Raw genomic sequence first — 22540 nt, 5'->3', positions numbered from 1 at the left:
CAAGGCTTGCACCTAACTTGGATCCAAGGCGAGCGTGTGGTGCTGGTGAACATCACGTGAAGGACTGTGCCCTGGCCCTGGGCGGGAGCACTAACACCGGGGTGCAGATTATGAGCTCTCTAAACATCTCAACTACTACTATTGCATACAAACATGAATACCACTTACCTGGCACTTACCTGGGCCTCCTCAGCACCATGCAACAATATGCATAATTATGGTAATGCACATATTAAAATATGATGCATATATGACAGGATATATAATTCGTATTTCTTTTAAAATACGTTTCTGGGAAATACGTCAAGCATACGTATATATATATATATACTGAAAAATAACTGCCCACTCACATATCACATCGACGTCTCGTAGGTCCCTGAACCTCCCCTAGCTTGGTTACATTCTTCCTCTGTATAATTTTCACCTATACAAAAAGTAACCAAATTGACGTTATTTAACGCGCATACACCAAACATTCGTCCATAACTTTCTCATACGTTGCTCAATTTGGGTGTATGAATATACCACGGTGATCTACACGACGTCACGAACGCGTGACAATTTTCAGAACTCAATTTGGAGCTCTCACGCGCCCCCACGCGCCCTGTTCACGCGCTGCCCACGCGCGCGTCTTCTTCCTCGCGTCGCCGGACTGGTTTCGCCGGAAATAGTGTTTTGCCGGAATTTCTGGGTAAATTTCAAAGTGTCATAACTTCTTCATTTCTTAACCATTTTCGACGTACTATATATCAAAATGAAGGTATTGACGAGACGAACACATCCATACCTGCCTTGACCCCTAACTCGCCGTGGTTTCGCCGGAAAACGCCCCGAAAGCTCCGGCCAAACTTTGAACTTGTCATTCTCCTTGTTCTTACGTCCATTTTTCACGTAATCTATACCAAAATGAAGCCCTAATCATAATCTACCACGTTGGACTAGTTTTAGGGCCTAAAAACAACGGAATCAAATTTTTCCAAAAATCACGAAAATTCGGCCGGACTTACAGTTCGTGATCCCGACGTCCAAATCCTTCAAACGAAGCACTCCGAGCTTCCTTAGGACCTCACCAAGCTTCCTACAAGCTTCAAAATCCCAGAAAACATCAAGCTTTACGTGTGCATGAACAGTGCACACGCACAGTGAAATTGAAATCCATGTTTTCCGAAGTGAAACTCACCTGAAATTGGTACCATCGTGTTCGTGTGGTCTTCAGGAGTACGATGGTGGTCTTAGATCCTTCGTTGGTATAGTTTTAGGGTGGTTTTGTGGGTGGTCCGTGTGAGTTCGAAGGAGAGAGAGAGAGAGAACTTACAGAGAGAATGAGAGATTTGTGAGGGAGGAGAGAGAGAGACAAGATGCAGAAATGGGGGAGAGATTTGAGGGATGTGGGGTTCCTACCCAATCCCCAAATCATCAAGTTACAACATATTTTACGCCCCTTAGTCCCGTTTAAGGGCATTTTCATAACTTCACGTCCTCGGAATTAAAATTCCGGGACGGGTTGTGACATTTTTCCTTTCGAATCTTGAAGGATTATTTCATATACCAAACTCACTTGGATTTTTTATTCAACTTGCAAGTGATGCAAGTGGAATGGGATTAATTTTTTATAGACTTCTCGAATGAGTCATTTACAATTGAAAATGTCAAATTTTATATCCCAAGAAAATGGGATTTCCTTGTTACTTTTTAGCATTATCGAAAACAGAAAAAAAAAATTCTACTTCCCAACCCTGTGAAAACAAGGGAAATTATTCCACATTTCATGTGCAAAATGAAACCCTAATTGCACCAATATCTTTTTTTAAAAAAAAAATCAAAACATGCTAGGCCAATAAGTGGTAAGAAGCAGGTTGTGGACAATATTAACGTCATTAATAGTAGGTCGTTGTCCTATTTTTTAAATCTCAATCGTGAGAACTTAAAAACACATGATATCTAGTCATTATTATAAAAGTCATGATGTGATAAGTAGTGAGTTGATGACTCATCTCTGTATTAACCTTAAAACATATAAAACTAGACTTCTTGAGGGGAGAAAGATTTTTCTATGTACACAAAACACAAGCCAGATTTTATGATTTTATAGTGTTGTTTAAGCTTTGGAAAATCAGACTTCCAACCCAACCCCAACCCCAAACCCCTCACCCCACCCAATAATTAAAAAAAAAAAAAAATCCTCTAAGATTTGAATGAATTCATCTAAAATACACATACAGTCTGTGATACTCTATTAAACTCCATATATTTATAAACTCTTTAAAATCTCAATAGAATACATCCCTCTAAATTGAGACATGATAAATTTTGTTAGTATCTCTTCATTTATATTATGACACGTAATGTACTAACTCGTGTTCTAGGTACACTAAGGAATCTCGAAGGCAAATCCTCCTTCTATTTATTTTTTGTCAAAAAAAAAAAAAAACCCTTCTTTTATTAGTTGCTTTATATTCCAAATGCTTACGTGTAAAATTGGATATCCATAATGACAAGGTGTCCATTTATTTGTCCACGTAGCCACTCATGGCCCGCAATCCTCAACCCTACACACCTTCAAAGTTCAAACTCTTTTCACCACATAGAAATACCACTTTGAACTGTCCGCCAAGCGGGACTCAGGAAACACCAGACATGGATAAGGCCATGTAACCAAGCTAAAACCCACAGAAAATATGCCCCAGAAAATAATTGAAATGGTCAATTTTATATCACCAAATCCCTCTCTTTCAATTTACTCACAAAAATTCCACCCCTAAAAACCTAATTTTTATTCATAGTTCATGGAGTCTGAAAGGAACCAATCTGGGATTGTCAACAATTCTGCAAGGCAAACTCAAAACATCAGAAAAATCTTGATTTATCTGCACCAAGTTCCTCTCTTTTGAATTACAACCCAACAACATAGAAACAATTAACCCCAAAAACCCAAACTTTAAGATTTTGAGGTTGCCCTCTGTGATTCTCTGAGCAAACTGAGAAACTGAGCAAAAGGATAGCTTAGTTGTGGAGTCTGCATGAGTGGGCAAGAACCCAACTGGGATTTGAAGCTTTGGAGCCAGCAGAATCAATGGCTTTGGGTTGCGGTTGCGGGGTTACTCTCTCCAATTCATTTACTAGCTTATTTTCTGCTTGCCGTGCTTCTGTTTTATTGAGGCAACCACGGCCTTCCTCTCGAATTCGCTATCGAATCGATTCTCGCAGGTGGTTGGGTTTGAGGCACCTATCTGTGGGCTCTCAGAGGTAATCTTTGTGCTTTGTGTTTGTATGTCTTTTGGTTTTGCTGAGAAAGTGAAAGAAAATAGAAGAATGTTATGGAATTTTGAAAGTTGTTACTTCAATTGGTAGTCAAAGTTGTAATCAAGTTAATGACAAGCTTGTTTGATTGATAAATAGTGAAGGAAAATGGGATGAAAGGGGAAAATAAGAGAAACTAGAAGGGCAGAAAGTTTGAATTTTGAATTGTTATACCTTAGTGGGACTTGTATTTAATGGTATCTATCAAGGTTCTTTTTATGTTTGCATAAAATAAATTGTTGGATTCCTTTTAAGAGTTGAGTTCAAAAATTCTAAAGCAATAGCAATACTGTAGTTGAAAAACACTTTGAATCTTGAATTGTAAGTAACTAGTTAGAGGAAAGTAAGTGAGAAAAAAAATCTAACGATGGATCATGACTTGACAGAACTACGGAAATGTGTTTATTAACCCCGTTACTTTTCCTGCTCCTTGGATAGCAGATTCAACAGTTTTAGTTCAAGGTGCTCAATAACCAACACCGATGCACACTTCAGCCACGTGGCAACTGACAATGAGGTCCAGGAGGAATCATCCATTGCAGAGCCTGGTTGCTCTAGTTGCTCGGTCCCAATTGTTGATATGCTGGACACCGAATCTTTGAGTTTACTAACTGAAGATACTTATGTAGATTGTCTTTTGACGACACTGCCAGTAAGTTACATGATGGTCTATTAACCTTTTCTTTTTCGTTTTCATTACCATTTCAGTACTGCATTACAGTTAGGTCTTGTCAGATTTATTATGCCATTTTTTCCCTTTGTTTAGGTTTTATCAAAAGAGGAGCAACATACACTTGCAGCTACTCCGGCCCATCCAATGGGATTATATGGTAAGTGCCTTCCTTCAATGGTCCAAGTAAAGCATGGTGATGTGTCTTTCCTATGCTGTCTTTGATGTGTCATTTGAATTATAAAATAGTTGATGTGAATGATTTGGAATCCTTCTGGTGATTTCTGACCCGACGGGCATAATTTTTCAGCTCTTTATGCTAGTTGTCTAGCTGGAAATTTAGTGGAGCAATTTTGGAATTTCGCTTGGCCCTCTGCTATCGCATTGATATATCCAAGCCTTCTACCGGTGGCGTTCATAGGTTTCTTTAGTAAGGTTGCCATTGAGATAAATTAAGTAATAGGAAAAAGCAGTAGGAAACTACACTTCCTAACTAGATCAAATTCATTTTAAACAGCTTGCGATAATTGCTGGAGGCCCCTTAGTTGGCACACTTATGGATCATTTCCCCAGAGTACCTGCATGTAACTGCCTTAATATTATCCAGGTGAGTAGTTTAATTTGCATTGCACCCACAGATGTGTGCAGGACAAATATCCTAAACTTTTGTGTTCTAACTGTTTTCTTTCTCTCAGGCAGCTGCTCAGTTGTTATCTGCAGCGATGATAATCCATGCGCATTGTGTTCCTCCTTCTGCGTCATCCCTTCTTCATCGCCCTTGGTTCATTGTACTTGTACTAGCTGGGGCTGTAGAGAGGCTATCTGGTGCCGCATTGGGGGTCGCTATGGAGCGTGATTGGGTGGTGCTGGTACTGCTATTTTGACATTTCGTTACGATACATACACATGCACGCACATAGTTTTATCTTTCCAAGTTATCTTTGGCCTAAACTAGAATTCCCATGTAAACAGTTGGCAGGAGTGAACAGGCCTATTGCGCTTGCCCAAGCAAATGCTGTTCTTTATCGAATTGATCTTCTCTGTGAGGTATTTTGTAATCTTATGATAATTTTTTCTTTAATGATAACTCATGGATTTTTCATATGATGTCAATGGTGAAATATGTGCCCTTTTATTTGAAATTTAATATGCAAATATTCCTTAGATTTAAACAAATTTTCGGCATGTGATTATGGTTATTGTACATAATATTCAGATTAAATCTGGTAGATGATAATTTAGGTCAAAACTTAAAAGAAAAAGGATGACAATGTTTAGGGAAGCTTGAGGAGATTTATAACTTTGTATTAATTACAGATTGCTGGAGCATCCCTATTTGGCATTCTTCTATCAAAGTATGACCCAGTAACATGCTTGAAATTTTCGGGAGGTTTGATGGTGTGGTCGTTGCCTTTTGCCGTAATTTCTCTTCTTCTTACTCTGTTTCAATGTTTTGCTTGAAAAATGCTTTTTTATTATTGACTAGGAATTTCCATTCCTCAGATTGTTCTCACATGTTTGACCAACAAGCTTTCTAGTGGGGTTCTTGACCGCCCAAAATGTTCGCAAACTTGTTGTAGAACATCCACTGAAGTATCTCTGTTTGATACCAATGATATAGGTAAATTTGGTACTTCTATCTTTATACAAATAAGTCTGACCACTGGTTTTGTAACCGAAAGATACTGAAAGATACTTCTGATACTGTCCTAAGTTCCTAACTGGTTCTGTTTAATCAGTGGATAAAGGTGTGGCAGCTATTAAACTTGGATGGAAGGAGTACATGCAGCAACCAGTTCTTCCGGCTAGCCTAGCCTATGTGCTGCTCTATTTTAATGTTGTACTCACTCCAGGCAGTTTGATGACAGCATTTTTAACGCAAAGTGGTACTTGTCATGCCTTTTTGGCTTATATTTTTTGGTTGGAAGTTTGTTGCCTTTTACATGCATCTTATGAAAGACCTTTGTTTTCAATAAATTCAAGGTACAGGTTCTGAAAGCACTGAATGGCTCGGTTAAAACAGGCTCTAATCAACATGCATTTAGGAGTAAACATTATTCAGGGGGAGGAAATACATGGATGGGAAAATAAGGAAGTTCGGCTTCCCAATTAATGCATGTGCTAATAACAATAAATTTCATTTGTGATGAGAAAAGGTTTTCAAGCACAACATCTAGTAGTCACTGACCCTGCTGATTCATGCATATTGTTTATTACATCTACAGTGTAGGCAAAACAAGGAGATTGCTTAAATCATGCTTTAGTGTGAATACGACTTCATCATCAATTTACTATATAGACATATTTATATGCCTCTTATGATGTGGCTATATAAATCTTTTCGATGGCTTCTTTGTAAGCCCAATTCTAACTCCAAGATATTGTGACATTGTTTAACAGGTCTAAATCCATCTATTATTGGGGGTTTTAGTGGACTATGTGCTTTTATGGGTGTTGCAGCGACATTTGTGTCCGCAAGCCTTGTCAGGCGACTGGGCATCTTAAAGGTTGGCTAATTTACATAATTATCATGTTACATTCTGTTGTCACATTTTAGTCTGTCTATATCTAATGGAGCTTCTTTTCCAGGCAGGAGCAGCTGGATTAATATTTCAAGCTTCACTTCTCACCGTTGCTGTTGCTGTTTATTGTAGTGGATCTTCCTCCCAGCAGAGCCCCCTTCTATTCTTCTTGTGTTTGATTGTAAGAATTATTTATCATTCTTGTTTTTTCTAAACAAGATTTGGGATTTGGATGATAGTTACATATGAGCTGCTAAGAAAATCAAGTAGTGATTCGATTAGAAATGGGGCTTATGATATTAGGTTGGATCTTAGAGCATGACGATGGATTCTTTTCAGAATTGGTGATTCTTAGATTGCTCTGCTAAATCTGTAAATTTGAGTAATGTTGAGGTTTCTTGTTCTGAGGAGATTTCAGTAGTGCCTGCTGCCTGCATCGACTAGTCATCAAAGTAAACATTTCATTTGTATTAGCAGATGCTCCACTTGCAATTATATGTACTAGAAAGAATATTGGAGAACAAGTGCGTTTTGTCACGCATTTTGGACATTTTATTGTATCTTTATTTTTGTGTACCTTTTTATATGCAGGTATTATCAAGGCTGGGGCACATGTCATACGATGTTGTGGCAGCACAGATTCTTCAAACTGGGATTCCATCATCCAAAGCAAATATTATCGGCACAACAGAAGTAGCTGTTGCTAGTCTGGCAGAGTTTACAATGTTGGGAATTGCAATAATTGCCAACGACGTGTCACATTTTGGCTTTCTAGCAGTGCTATCACTCCTATCAGTGGTTGGGGCGGCGTGGATGTTCTGCCGGTGGTTGTTGAATCCAACTGATGAACAGAGAAGTCTTTTCTCTTTCGATGCTCGGTGTCAATAATTTGATGTAAGTTCTTTTTGCTCATTTGAGTCCATTAATTCTTATACATTTTACATGTCTGCCAAGTCCGAATGTACTATCTTAATTGCATTATCTGCAGCTTTACTTTCTGTGGCCCTGGTGCAAAGGCTGTTCTACGTTAATCAGAACCAAGATATAGCACTACCTTTTACAATGCCCACGTTTTTCTATCGATAGTACAGTGAGGTATATTTTGTCGCTGATGGTCACAGTTCATGCGTTTTATTGGCCGTAGTGTTGAATCTGTAACACGCCTTTGTATAATATCTTTGTTCATACGTTTTATTGGTCGTAGCTCATACGCTTAATATATATATATATATATATATATATATATATATGGATGAGCATCATGAGCTCCAACAGGCTCAACTTTGTACATACATTTTGAAACATTTGTAAAGCATTGAATTTATTCAAAATCTTTGTTCCTTGGCAATCATGCTTTTTATTCGAAGTGCGAACTGAATTCCGTCACAGGGTTGCTGAAATATTGCGGTGAATCATATTCCATTTTTCCTCCTGAGGCTCCCTCATTCGTGGTAACTTTGCATCTTGTTCCCCTGGTGCATCATTGCTTTCTCATTAAAGCCATGAAGGCAGTAAAAAAGCAGCGAAAAAAAAGCACCGAGAGTTGAGAAATTAGCTATCTTTTTGGTATGAGCACACAAAGTTGAAAAGCAGCGGATTTTGCACCAATAATTTCAAACGGGCTGCTGCAATTGGTTTGTACTAGATCTTGATCAACACAAAAACTAGCTCCTAGATTCCTTGCACGTTCCTTTTGGCCTTGTTTGCACAAACTGTTGTACTTGATAGAGTGTTGGATTTGACTTATCATATGTTGAGAGAGGATCGAGACAGAGGAGGGAACATATTTTGGTTACATTTAAGATTTTGCCCACTAACCGAGTGTTTATAAACTACATCCCTCCAAAAACACAAATGAATTGGACTTTTGTCGAGGTAAATTATTCTCACAAGTGCTCTTTTAGTATTGCTTATATAGGAAGTACTTATGCTCATTATCAGTTCTGGTAGCAGAAACACGTCAAGTTTTTATCAAAAGTCCAAGTACTTCTTGACAAATCACATGACAAATGCTTCTCCAAAAAAATATTTCTGTAATCTATCGAAGCAATCCTAGGCTCTCCTAAATCCACCCCAAACTCTTTAAATTCTGGTGGTCCAGCTTCAAAAAATTGAGTGCACAATCAGCGCGAGTGGCTGCATGAATTCAAGGTGGTAGATAGTTTATTATAAGTGATTTCACACATAATTTTTTTTTTGGCCATTGCATTGAATAAGAATCAATGACCACAATTAAACAGGAGTAGGTAAGAAGTTAAAAAGGGTATGTATTTATCATTTTCCTATTATAATATTAGTGACTGCTAGTATTGTTTAATGGAGAGATTTTTCTAAGTACTCAAAACACAAGTCAGTACATCACGTGTCATATATAAATGATGAGAATATATATATTTTTTGTATTCATTTAGTTATATTATGACCTGTAGTGTATAAACTCATGTTTTTTGTACATTGAAAATTTTATATGTTTAATAATATGCCAAAAACTTTGATTACAACAAGAATGCAAGGCAGTGAGAGACCGAGTCCTGACAGTGGACATAGAAATTTGCCAGATTGCGTTATGGCATTTCATCTCCCTCGTATTATACAAAACCCTACATTATTTATTTATTTTTCTGTTTTGGGGGTAAGAGTTAAGGAAAACTAGGTTAATTGTTGTTAGTTTGCTACATTAACATAAACATCTGCGGGCATTGGGTTTCCAATTTACTAACAGTAACAGCACGTACCCGTCACGCTTGTTCGACCCCTTCTTCCAAGAACAAATAATAAAACTATTCCTGTCAAACTTCTATGTTTGTATCTGTGCCATGCATGGATATTATAACACCTTAATTAGGGAGGGCTCCCATTGGCAGATTTTGGGTGGTCAGGAGGTACGGATGTGGCAGGATAGGTGGCTTCCATCCTTGCCCCTTGGACATCCGGTGCCGGTTGGCCAGGTTGCGGTTACTCCCAGTTTAAGGGTAAGTGCACTTATCTGTCCGGAGTCGGGGCGGTGGAACATCAGCTTTTTACAGCCTTTCATATCGGGGGAGGCTATGCAGGCTATTGAGGAGACGCCTCTTGGAGAGTTAAGTCGTAAAGATAGGCTTATATGGGATATGAGTAAGAACGGTTCTTATTCGGTCAAGTCGGGATACAGATGGCTGCAAGAAAGATCGCTGGCGAGAAGGGATTTGCGTCGGTCTTCTGTTCGTGGGGTTCCCAAAGCATTTTGGAAGGGGATTTGGAAGCTGGAGGTGCCCCCCAAGTTGCGGCATTTCTTATGGCTTACTGTTCACAATTGTCTTCCTACTCGGGATGCACTGTTCCGACGAAGGTCCTCTCAAACCTCTACTTGTCCTATTTGCTGCTGCCATGATGAAACCATTGAGCACATTTTCCTTTCCTGCTCTTGGGTTGAGCCAATTTGGTTTGGAGGGGCACTGGGTTATAAAATGGATCATCTTTCTCTCCCTTCTTGGTCGGAATGGATTCAGGGGGTTTTCTCTCCGAATCTATGCAACTCTGAAGATATAAGGTGGAGACAATCTTATATTGTTTTTACCTGTTGGTGCATATGGAAGGCTCGCTGTGATTTTGTTTTCAAAGGGGTGCCCATTAACCCGTTAATGGTCCTGGCTGCTGTCTCTGAGGCGGTGAGTTCGTTTTTTGGTGCAAAGGCAAAGGATGGGGATAGAGGAGGGGGCGACGGCAGGAGAAACTTTCAGGTTACGAGATGGTGTGCTCCGGCCTACCCTTTTGTGAAGATTAATGTGGATGCTAGCTGGTCCAAGGCATCAAAGACGGGTTTTGTTGGATTGATTGTGAGGGACTTGGAGAGTAAGTTCGTGGCTGCTGCGAGGCATCCTATTACTGCTCCTTCTGCCGCAGCAACGGAGGCCTATGCGTTGTTGCACGGGTGCAGGCTAGGTGCAGAGTTGGGTGTAAGGTATGTAATTCTGGAATCGGACTCCTTGGATGCGATTAAATGTCTCTCTAGCTCGCTGTCTATGGGTAGTTGGGAGGCATACCCGATGCTGGCTCGGGTTAAACAGTTGGGGGGGGGGGGAATTCATTGATTGCCGATGGTCTTGGGTGCCACGGTCTGCTAATGGCGTGGCTCACAAGATTGCATCGATTGGTTTTTCGGAGATGAGTGATGTCGTTTGGGTCGTTAGGCCCCCATCTTCGTTGGTCTATGTATTGAACAATGACGGATTACCGTGCCCTCATTAATGGGTTATGGTGGTGATGGGGATGACGCCTCTACTTGGTGGAGGGGTCGTTGTGGATTCCCTTCACACTGCTTAGTATTGTTTTTATGTTTGCCTCTCTGTAGGCCTTTTATGATATGGTTCTTGGTTTCAAAAAAAAATAAAATAAAAAATAACACCTTAATTGAATATCTTAATCAAAAGACTATTGATTTCACTTCAGCACCTCTAATCTAGTGCAAAATATGGATGGACCTGGCTTCTCTGCCCTTCTACTTCTTATACACTTTTATTATTTTTTATTTGTACGGTCACGGTTAAATTACGTTAATATTTTATATTAATATTGCTTTTTGTTTTATTATCTCTATAAAAAAAAATCAATATAAAATGTTGACGTGGCTTAACCATGACCGCAAAAAATAGAAAGGAATGAGAATGTATGGGAAGTAGGAGGGCAGAAAAGCCGAGTCCAATATGGATTATATCCGGTTGTGTATCGGATTTTCTCTCTCTTAAATTATATGACCTAGTTTTATGACATATCGATTACAAAATATAAATATACGATCAGTTAAATAATATGTTCTCAATTTGATTTTACAATCATAAACTAACTTTGTAAGTATCACAATCGTCAAATATATCAGAGTAAAAAGATTAATAGTATGTCGTAAAACAGTATATACCGTTTAGATCAACAAAATATTTATGATGCCTTAGAATATAATATAATCTGAAAGTTTTAATCATCAGATTTTGATTTTTATGCTTCTAATAAAAAAATCTAATAATTATAACACTCAAAAGATCAAATACTCCGAAAACCAATGTCATACCGTCATGGTAGTCCTCGACTCCTGGTCAAAAATATGAAGACTATCTTTGTGTATAATCAATCTATCAGCTTTGGGAAATAAAAAAAAATAAGTCACTTGAAAGTGAAAGCTTTTGAGTTTTGACTAATAATCATTTGTTTTTTTTTTTTTTTAATTAAGAGAAACTAAATGCTGCTTTACTCTGAAAAGATAGTTGTCATTCATGACTTCATTTCAATATCACTTCGCTTTAGTAATTTACCAAAAAACTTCACCTACTTCTTATTACTTTTTTTTTTAATATAAAAAAGAATAAATAAATAAATGAAATGCTAGAACTTTTATTCTTCTGACTCTCATCATCGTTAATGTTGCAAGATAATTCAAAATTTATATTTTAGTCATTTTTTAATAACAACTTTGTTAAAAATTAAGGTCATTTTCAGTTATAGCCTCTGGCTACCCTTCAAAATCAATATACAAATATTGTAGGATTAAATTTTACAAAAATTAATGAAAATAGTTTGAAAATTTTAAGTTTTAATGATAAAGACAAAATAAAAAGGTAAAGTAAATGGTACCAGGATTAACTTTTTAGTGTAAAAATATGATTTTTCGTTAAATTGAACAATACTATAAATTTTTCGTTAAAGTTCCTTAAATTTTTTCATCTCAAACCATGTAAGGTGAATTTGTTCTATCTTACCTTGAAATACACATGTTGGGGCTAATTTTTTAATAGAAAACTTCATTTTAATCCTTAAAAAAGATGAGTTTTAGACTATAACCTTGTGCAAGATTAAAATTAGTCCCTAGTACATTTAATCATCTCATTTATTAGTTATATTTTGATGTTTTATTTATCTTTTTATTTTTATTTTAATGTATTAATTACATTTAAATTTAATTTTTATTTCATTCATCTTAATATATTTTAATGTCTACGTTTAGGCAACTAATTTTTTTATAATATATATATTCTGATAACAATTTTGTGTGTTCTTCATTTAGGTACATTTATACATTTGAATATTTCGGTATATCCATCTATATAAACATATAGGTACATTAATTCAATCTAAATTATCTAATGCATTTCGGTACGTACATTTTGGTACACACATTTGAACATTGACTTTTAGGTACATTAATTCAATATACTATATTTTGGTACATACATTTAGGTTCATTATAATATATTTCGGTACAATCATGTAGGTACAAATATTTCGGTACAAAAAAAGTCAATTTTATATATTTTAGCATAGTCATTTCTATACATTTATGTATTTATATATTTTTGTATCACAAATTTCTTTTAATACTTTCTCATTTATGTTCATTTATAATTAAAGAACTAAATATGTGCATATTAATAAAATTAAATTTTAATATGGAGAGATTAAATAAAAAAAATACACATTAAATCACAAAAAATTGAATATAAATTTTGATAAAAGTACGTTTCAAGAGATTAAATTGAATATGTAATCTAGCATCAGATTTTTTTTTTTTAAATTTTAATCTTTTACAAGAATTAATGTTTAAAATCCCATATTTTTAAAGTATAACCTAAAAAACAATTAGTTATGGTAATCGGCATATCTAATAATGTAGACTGCAAACCCTAAAATATCACGCCCCCGTGTTTGTCGCGTGCATTTTACGTCTTTCTTCTTCCTCCGGTCCGGTCCTCCTGCTGCTGCTGCTGTCAACTTTACGTTGGTAAGAGTGCTTTCCTTCTACTCGCGATATTTTACTTCTCGTCACTATTTATATTATATAATTGCATGGTATGATTTACCAAAATTAATGTTAACTTACTCTTCTTCTTTTGTTGTTGTTATGTCCTGTCGTAGCTTTTCTTTCGATGAAATGAGTGCATTTTTGCTCACTATTATTTAGTGTGGTGTATGTTTATTATCTTATTTATCACCTTTAAATGAATTTGAATTTTAAGATTTATGCCTATTTATTACAAGAATCTCGAAATTCAAACTCATCTAACGATGATAAATAGAATAATGAGCATACACTACACTGAATGGTGATGAGCAAAAATGCTCCCTTGATGAAATAGTGAGAGTGTCATCAAGGTTTTTTGCTATTAAACTCTGTTTTCAATAATTAAGATTAAAGTTAAAAATTTCAGTGAATAAAATTCATGGAAATAGCAAAATAGTGGCCTAAATGGAACAAGAACTACCGAACTTAAAGGTGCTGCTGAATTTAGAAACGTGTTTGATGTTTTGTTAGCAAGAGCTACATTCTTTTTATTTGAGCAGAATTCCAAGATAAGCTCTCAAATTTGGTTAATTGTTTAGTTTAAGTGGAGAAAGGGTTAGAACGATTAGATTAGGTTAAGAGATCCGATTCCTTTCTATTATAACAAGTTAGAGTTTCAAAAACTCGTTTTTCTCTTGTACATGAGAATTTAAAGTATATTTTAAATACGTATAATTAATTTTAAACATAATACTTTTTCACACACTCTGTTATTTAAAACTTTTAAATTTAACTCAAGAGTTGAATCTAATATTACTAAGTTACTTGAAACCATGAGATCCAAATCAAATTAGAGACCAACTTTCACACTAAAATAAAAAACACTTTACACTACTCATCTAATGCTTCTCCTATTTGGAATCAATTCTTCTTATTTTTTTCGTTTGATTGATGAATCAAATTCATTTTTACTTGTTGGGAAAAAGTCAAAAGTAGGGCTCAAATCACTAGATGGGTACTAGGCAGCTCTAGGCTGAAACAGTGATGCTACAACTCGATCTTCATGGAATTGGATCCTCTCTGAGATAAATTCTTGGGATCCTTTTGATCAGGGTTAGTGGGATGTTAGATTTTTATCCAACGGTTACAATTATTATAACTTTTAGAGAATCCATCTGTTTGTATCCGTTGGATAAAAATTCAACGGCCCACTAATCCCGATCAAGAGGATCTTGAGGGGTTACCTCGAAGAGGATCCAATTCCGATCTTCATAAGAGAAAAAAAAAGCTATGAATCTCTCCTGTAATAATTCTCTCAAAAATAAGACTTCTATGAATTATTTGCTATCATATATTTTTAACATAATATTTTATAATATTAGTACAAAATTAACGTTAAACTATTAAATTATGAAAGTCTACAAAGAATTTTACTTTTGAGAGAATGCTTTTATCATTTCTCCTTTAAAAAAAAATAGAGCAATTTTCAAGAAAACACCCAAACCTTTTTGAGTAATACTATTCATATCATGTTTTTGTACCATATTTTCATACAACCTTAGCTGGCATTTGATGTAGACATCTACATCATTTGAATTAATCAGATTTTTAAATTTAGTTCATTATTTAATAAACTAATAATTAAGAAAAACTAGTTAATTAAATGATGATTGTGGTATACGAAGAATCTTTCTCCTTTATTTCCTTGAATTTTGCAAATTTTTCAAATAATGTGGCTATTCACATCAAATACCACTTAAAATGATATAAAAACATGATACCAAAATATAGTACGAATAACACAACCTTTTTAAAGCTAAAACCAACACCAATCCCATTTCCCCAAAACTAAAAATGAATTTCCATAAACACCAAAACCCAACACAACACTTGCCCCAAAAAACTCCCCCTTCAAACGACACAATTCTCAATAACTTAAAAACCAAACACCTTGAAAATTGAAAAGCAAATTAATGAGAGAGAAAGAGAGGAGAGAGAGCGAGAGATAGATCCACTCCCATCAATCCCAATATCATATCACACTTGCAAAAAGCTAGGAAACGAAAACAAAACAAACCATGTGAGTTTATAAAAATAGAAAGTAAAGCTCTTACCTTCTCTATAACCTATGCTCTCCAGATTTACCTGAACTAACCCAAACACTTGTTCATCATTTCCCACGACCCACGGCCCCCCACAAAACCATCATTTTCGCTTTGACAAGTGTGAAAAGTGGATGAGACCGACTCTTGCATTAGATAATTACTGCAAGGCAATGCAAACATTAAGAGTTACAGCCTTACAGTCATATTTCCATGATTTTACATCACTTGTAGGAAATTCCATCAAACTATGTCCAATATAAAAGTTAAAACAACTAGCAGTGTTTGAAAACTATGATAACGTAGGAGCATCTCTAAATAAAACCACGATAAATAAAAAAACTTTGAAATAAATAGCAGTTTTTCTATTAGTTTTGCAACATATAGAAGTATCTCAAACTAATAAAATTACGTCGCATATAAAATTTAAAACAAGTTGCAACGTTTGATAAATTTAGAAACGTCATTGTATCAGTATCTCAAACTAATAAATTGCACATAAAATAAAACAGATAACAATGTTTAATTGGTTTAAGAACATCATTGTCATGACATTTCAAACTAATATTTCACATAAAAATTCCAAATGATAAATATTTATAGCGTGTTTACAAACCCGTAATCGGAAGTAATCAAAAGGAGAATAAGGAATCCGATTCCAATTACGGATTATACATGTGTTTACTAAAATTGGGAGGAATCAAAAGTGCGTGGGGTCTACACAAAAAATAGAATCTAATTTCAAGATTTGGCTGATTTGGATTCCCAACATAGAGAAGATATTTAGATTCCGGATTGCCCAAGCAATCGAGATGATAATTTTCTTCACTTTATGCCCTCACTTACTTTCATTATTTCCAAGATTATCCTTAACCCTAGACTCACATTATGGACAACTCCATACATATGCCGAAGAGAAAAAACTATAACTTGAGCGAGAAAATTTAGATATTAAAATAAATACTTAAATTTATAAAAAAAAAATTAAACAAAATTATTTTAGTATGTCTATGAAATAAAAAAGCAATTTAATTTTTTCTTACTATTATATACTATATCAAATTTTATTAAAAAGTATATAAAATATTTGATTTGGGCCAAGGGCATTTTAGTAATCATACTAATTTATATTCTAATTATGCTGAATTAGTAAATAGTTTTATGAAATTCTATTCCGATTCCAGACAGTTTTAGTAAACAACTTCAACATGAATTTGATTATGATTCCGCCTTATTTCAATTCCTCTTCAATTCAATTCCTCTTCAATTTAATTCCTCCTTAATTTAATTATAGATTAGTAAACGTGACCTTAGTTGATTTGAAACACAGATCTTTCTTATCCAAAGGGGGAAAAGAAATGATCTTTTGTTTTTCACCACGAGCTTCTGTTGGTTGCCACAGTGTTTTCAACTTGAAAGCGCCCATCTTTTCATGTCTTTTGATACTGATAGTTGATACATCACTTTGCTTTGTTCATGTCCACTTTTTTTACCCTTTATATCGTTTCTCTCTCCCCCTCTATTTCTACATCATTGTCCAACACTGTGTTCAAGTAATACATACTCAAAGTTTAGCCTTGAGAGAGAGAGAGAGAGAGAGAGAGGAGATGGGGTCTTTGGGAGGTGAAGCTGCAAGGAAGAAGGCAATGTGGCTCTATCCAAAGATCATGGGATTTAATCCTTCTGAAAGATGGGGGCACTCTGCCTGCTATTCTCGTGGGGTTTTGTATATTTTTGGGGTATGCTTAAATCTTCTTCCATGAAAATTAAATTATGCTCCTTTTTCTCCTTTTCTATAATATAATTTCCCCTGCATGATATTTATCTCTGTGTTTGTATATATGTATAATATATATACACACCTACACACACACACACACACACACACACACACATGTATTATGTATATATATGTGCATTAGTTCTTCTGTTTTGCAAGTTTGAAAAGTCGATTTTCTGGATGCATGTTTTGGTAAAAAATGAAGTAATATTTTTATTTTTCTTGTTCTTGGTATCTGGAATGCGTCTATACTTGGCTGATGACAGACTTGCCTTTTGAACTGGGTGTTGTGGTTTCCTTATTTCTCCTATTTTAATTCTTTTGAGAATGGCAAAATGCTTTTTCCTTGATTCCTGTATTTCTCTTATTAGTAGGACATTTATGTGGAAAGTGATAGTTGCCTTCCTGCTTTGCTTGATGTAGTAATTAGCATAAATAAAATAAAAACCAGATGTAGTGATTAGCATAAATAAAATAAAAACCAGATGTAGTAATTAGCATATTTCGTTTTTCCTTTTTAGTTTTCTGTGTTCTTTTCTTTTTAATTTTCAGATTTTTCCTTCTGATAGTTTAACTTGAATTTACCTGTGCAATGCGAAATTATTCGCGTTTCTCTCACTAATCTCTTAGTTATGGGATTAAAATTTGTGTTTTCCTGCATTAAACTTTGTTTAGGAAATTTAGTTCAATTGGACATATTATTAAAGAAATAAATTTGGATTAAAGTTATATGTACGTGGCTAGTAGTATGCATTTTTTCTGACTCTTAAGATTATCATAATTCAGATTATGTTTGAATAATTCTGAACATTTTGAGACCTATTTGTTAGATATTCTACACCATCAAAGATCGATAATTGCTCAGCTCTTATAGCAGACTAGAAAATCCTACATTCCATTTGTTGAAATTGGCGTCAATAGATGGTGATAACTAATTGTTCATTCGATTCTATGTGTTTCGGTGTCCTCGGATTGTTCTGTATAGTACTCATTTCTGTAGGACATGGTACTCGAGAAAGCTATGAAACTTTTAGCCTTTTTTCAATGTAATGTGATGCCTTGCTGTATCTTGATCTCATCCTTCTAGTTTGTCCAATTTAGGGATGTTGTGGCGGTATGCATTTCAGCGATGTTCTTGTGCTTGATCTTGAGAAAATGGTATGGAACACTCTTGTGTCAACCGGTCAAGGGCCTGGTCCTAGAGACAGCCATAGTGCCATTGTTCTAGGGCACAAGATGATAGTTTTCGGGGGAACTAATGGCTCCAAGAAGGTAAATGATCTTCACATATTGAATCTTGTGACCAAAGAATGGACACGGCCAGAATGTACGGGTACTCCACCTTCACCCCGCGAAAGTCACACTGCTACCCTTGTTGGTGATGAAAAATTAGTGATATTCGGGGGTAGTGGAGAAGGTAAAGGAAATTACTTGAATGATCTTCATGTTCTAGACCTTAATACCATGAGATGGACTTCCCCTGAGGTGAAGGGCGATAGTCCTGTTCCTCGAGACAGTCATAGCACAATTGTGATGGGGAAGAAGCTTCTTGTGTATGGTGGGGACCGTGGTGATAGGTATTATGGTGGTGTAGATGTGCTTGACATGAACACACTGACTTGGTCGAGGGTATGGTTTTCCTTTTATTCTGTCAGAATTTCAATGTTAGTTTTATAAATGAATAATGTACAGTTCATGCAAGTTCTTCTACAAATTGAGTCAAATGGAGGTTGTGGTGGTTGTTTTGCAACAGTTGGCTGTTCAAGGATCTTCACCGGGTGCCAGGGCAGGTCATGCAACTGTTAGTATCGGGACAAAGGCAAGTTATTTCATCGATGCTTACAAGATTTTCTTTTCTGAGAAAAGAAATGTTTAGTGTTATTTTTGGTAATTGTCCATCTTTGAATCATGTACATGATCGATTTAACATTTAACGAAGTTCAAGTATCACCTTGTAGCATTTATTCTCAGAAGAGAAAGCGATTGACCTAAAGGAAAAAATGCAGGTTTATGTCATTGGAGGGGTTGGAGACAAACATTATTACAACGATGTTTGGGTCCTAGATGTGATTACTTGTTCATGGACTCAACTTGAAATATGTGGCCAACATCCACAAGGACGGTTCTCTCATACTGCTGTTGTTACAGATTCTGATATTGCCGTCTACGGAGGGTAATTAGCCATATAAATTATACAGCTTAAGTCCTGTCCATATAGTTCGGTTCCCTCTTAATTTTCTGGTTTCAACTTGTAGGTGTGGTGAGGACGAGCGCCCTCTGAATGAGTTGTTGGTGTTGCATCTTGGAGCAGAACATCTCAATGGTCGTTACAATGTTTCCATGTGCAAAATTTTTGGAAGCCACTGGAACCAAGAGAGGCGGAGGATCTCAAAGGGAACAGATTTTAACACGGTACAGAAGTTACTGTAACAATGCAGTACTTTAGTGCATCCTTTATGTTTCGATAATGAAGAGGAGTGTTTTTGTAAATGCTTCAAGCAGAAAACTATGCTAATGGGGAATCATGTAGTAGTACGACAGACAACCCACGGACCAGAATCAGAAGCAAGACGGTCTCTTCAATTCAAATCAGGTTAGCATATAGTTTAAAAATTCACTCTTTCTTCTAGGTATACACAATCATTGTTAATGAGTATTCATTCGTAAACATAAATGTAGATACTTTACATCCAAAGAGGAGAAGAACCGCAAGTACAAAATCAATAGACCTCGAATCAGAACAAGAGGAGCATTCTCTATCACTCTCCCAGCATTCATCACCATCACACTCAGATCAAGAGCAGATCCCGAATCCTAATATTGTTGATTCCAACCCAGGTTCTCGAGGTTTTCATTTGTTTAAGAAATTCAATCATAGTCCGAGCAATGGTCAATCTCCCAATGTCACAAGCAGCCATAAAGCTAATAGAAATTCTGGACAAAGATCTCCAGACCTTAACTTGTTAGGAGAGTGTCACACCGAACCAAAACGAGAACAGTATCATCATGTCAACATTGGTAGACCAAGTATGCAATTTCAAGCAGTAGAACAAAAACACTTCGAGGCAGGGCCTATTCAGAACATGGTATGCATTCCTTTAATTTCACTTTGTTTCGATAATTGGCAAAAAAATTATTCGTTTTGCCAATGCATGGCTTTTTGTTGGGGTTTTGTGTCTCCTTAGATGGGTGCTGAGGTTCAAGGCAAAGTTGATGGAGCATTCGACTCAGGTTTCCTAATGACTGCGATGGTTAATGGAAAGATATATAGAGGAGTCTTATTTGCACCAGTAAGCTTCCCTATTTCAACTACACTGTAAAACTGACACGTAATCGTTAGAAGTGATATCCACACGCCCTTTTTCTCCCTCTACACGTCATTTTATTTTTGTCAATAAAGGTGTGCAGGGGGAGAAAAAAGGTGTCCGAAAATCACACTGCCCATTCATTAATGTGCCTACAAAATCAATGTTAACTTGTCTGTGCAACTTTATGTGTCAAACCAGGGACCCCAGATGATCTCAAGACGGCCAGCTTTCGTGCAAAATCCTTCGTCTTCAACAAGCCAAATTCCCATTTCTGGAGCAAAACCATTTCCAAACTCGAATCATCCAGAGCCACCCTTGAAGCTATCTGAGCAACCAATGAGGAATTCCATGCCGGAGTCTGGCCTGGGCCTCGTGCAACCTCAGGTTGCTCGACCATTTTCGGTCATTCGAGCCAATCCATCTGTAGCCAAAGAAAGAAGTGATCTTCCTGGTGTGTTTTTAACACTTGGGGGACCAGGAAGTCCACCTGGTGGATCTTAGAGACAACCATACATATATATATAGGCATATATTTCTATGGTAACTTGGTTTTTAAGAATCTGTGATTTTAGATAGGTAAGGTAGACACATATTAGTTGGTCGCAAGTTAATTATTTTGTGTCGAAAGATGATCGGCTGGTATGATGTCTGCAGTCAATGTAATATTATGAGTTTAGCTAGTCATGAGTTTCTAATATATTAGTAAATTAGCATTATGATATTAGTAAATTAGCATTATGATTATGGTTGTGCCAAGATTACTAGATTTTTCAAGGCTTATTCGCATAATGTTCTAGAAGAATATGTGAAAAAAGAATCAGTTATAAACTTTTAATGAAAATTGAGGTAACGAAATATAGAGTACGTTAAAACCACAAAATTTTATGGATATAAAGATTTTTATTAGTAGTGAAGCACTCAACTTTTTATGTGTAGACATTGAAAAAAGAGCGACTGATTTGTGACTTTAAGTCATTGAACTCATGTTTTGTATTTCCGGTTAAATTTTCAAATTCTCTTTCCGCTCAATTATTAACTTTTAGAAAATAAATCTAATACTTTCAAAATATAAAAACTTTTAGAAAATAAAAACAAAAACCCTAAAGCGAAATCCTAGCAAAAAAAACCCTAAAGTGAAATCGAAGCAAACACAACCAGTCCATGTATGAAACCCTAGCTAGGTATAATTTTTTTATTTTTAAGACCCAATATTACACCATCGATTCCCTGCAAACGAGAATGCTGAATGAATTAACGGGTTGGTAAAAAGTTCATAAAAAAATTGTAAATTTCGACTTAATAGTGTGTTGTTGTTGGACGCTGAATAATTGTGCAAATGAGATGCATAAATTCCAACACTAAAGTTTTTTAGTTAAAAGAGTAAAAAGTTCAAATTAAATTAAAATTCGAGGACCAATCCAATTTTTTCCATATATTTCTTTATGAACTCTAAAGACCATCTCCAATCCTTGGGTTAAAATCTAAAAAATTTAGCCCAAAAAATATAGGTTTTAACCCAGAAACAACTTTTTTGCACTAATCCTTATATGTTAAAATTTTAGCCTCATATTATTAAAGAATGAATTTAGGCTAAATTTTTTTTCTTAAATAACTTTTTTTAAAAGAAAAAATTATATAGACTATCATAATTTAATTTTATGAACATTTTAACCTAAAAATATTTAGATTGTGACAAATATTGAAAAATCACTAACCGACACCATGAAACTCGTTAAACACTATGAAAAAAATATGAAACACACAAAAGATTTTTTTTATTACTTTATTTATCTGTTAGATTTAAATTTGGTCCGTTAAATATATTTTTTACTGTTGAATTTCATCAAATTAGATATTAAATGTTGGATTCAATAAATTTATAAATATAAAACTAAAAAAAAAATATACATATATGATAGGCCAACTCCACTAACCTTAGGAGGAATCCTGGGCTAAATTTGGCTGAGAAATAAGTTTTGAGTTTTAACTCATATTTACCCGAAGGGTTGAAGTTGGTGTAAAGAATTAAAAACAAACGAAAAAGATTAATTAGGCAAAAGCGAAAAGAAAAAGGTGAAATATTTTGGAGGAGAGATTTTGATTTGAT

At 35.5% G+C, this 22540-nt stretch overlaps 2 protein-coding genes across 3 annotated transcripts; both read left to right on the top strand.

Moving 5' to 3' along the window:
• The first annotated feature begins 2612 nt into the window (after window positions 1-2612).
• On the top strand, window positions 2613-7843 carry LOC137745257 (solute carrier family 40 member 3, chloroplastic). Its single transcript, XM_068485175.2, has 14 exons — window positions 2613-3249; window positions 3745-3955; window positions 4070-4133; window positions 4284-4408; window positions 4491-4580; window positions 4669-4842; window positions 4946-5020; window positions 5291-5392; window positions 5477-5594; window positions 5713-5859; window positions 6374-6480; window positions 6563-6676; window positions 7087-7389; window positions 7484-7843. The coding sequence occupies exons 1-13, from the start codon at window positions 3077-3079 to the stop codon at window positions 7381-7383; spliced, it is 1797 nt and encodes a 598-aa protein (XP_068341276.2). The 5' UTR covers window positions 2613-3076; the 3' UTR covers window positions 7384-7389; window positions 7484-7843.
• Window positions 7844-16823: 8980 nt separating this feature from the next.
• Window positions 16824-21149, top strand: LOC137745497 (uncharacterized). 2 transcript variants are annotated; one of them, XM_068485454.2, is made up of 9 exons: window positions 16824-17084; window positions 18227-18754; window positions 18879-18944; window positions 19132-19298; window positions 19381-19537; window positions 19628-19718; window positions 19805-20211; window positions 20311-20415; window positions 20632-21149. In XM_068485454.2, exons 1-9 carry the CDS (start codon window positions 16953-16955, stop codon window positions 20932-20934), a joined length of 1956 nt encoding a protein of 651 aa, XP_068341555.2. In that variant the 5' UTR covers window positions 16824-16952; the 3' UTR covers window positions 20935-21149. The 2 variants fall into 2 exon arrangements, with proteins under 2 accessions (XP_068341555.2, XP_088536930.1); XM_088680804.1 differs by having other exon boundaries at window positions 19625-19718.
• The last annotated feature ends 1391 nt before the right edge of the window (window positions 21150-22540 follow it).

Source organism: Pyrus communis, chromosome 12, assembly GCF_041283825.1.
Source record: "Pyrus communis isolate YQ-2024b chromosome 12, ASM4128382v1, whole genome shotgun sequence".
Lineage (NCBI taxonomy): Eukaryota > Viridiplantae > Streptophyta > Magnoliopsida > Rosales > Rosaceae > Pyrus > Pyrus communis.
The sequence above is the reverse complement of the archived record's forward strand: the minus strand, read 5'-3'. Positions and strand labels throughout refer to the sequence as shown.

Excerpts from the sequence above, each read along its gene's own strand:
- LOC137745257 (XM_068485175.2), top strand. The coding sequence starts at position 3,077 with ATGGCTTTGGGTTGCGGTTGCGGGGTTACTCTCTCCAATTCATTTACT. Across the intron at positions 4,581-4,668 it reads ACTGCCTTAATATTATCCAG|GCAGCTGCTCAGTTGTTATC; the intron begins GTGAGTAGTTTA and ends TCTTTCTCTCAG. Across the intron at positions 6,677-7,086 it reads TATTCTTCTTGTGTTTGATT|GTATTATCAAGGCTGGGGCA; the intron begins GTAAGAATTATT and ends TTTTATATGCAG.
- LOC137745497 (XM_088680804.1), top strand. The coding sequence starts at position 16,953 with ATGGGGTCTTTGGGAGGTGAAGCTGCAAGGAAGAAGGCAATGTGGCTC. Across the intron at positions 17,085-18,226 it reads GGGTTTTGTATATTTTTGGG|GGATGTTGTGGCGGTATGCA; the intron begins GTATGCTTAAAT and ends TGTCCAATTTAG. Across the intron at positions 19,719-19,804 it reads GTCTCTTCAATTCAAATCAG|ATACTTTACATCCAAAGAGG; the intron begins GTTAGCATATAG and ends ACATAAATGTAG.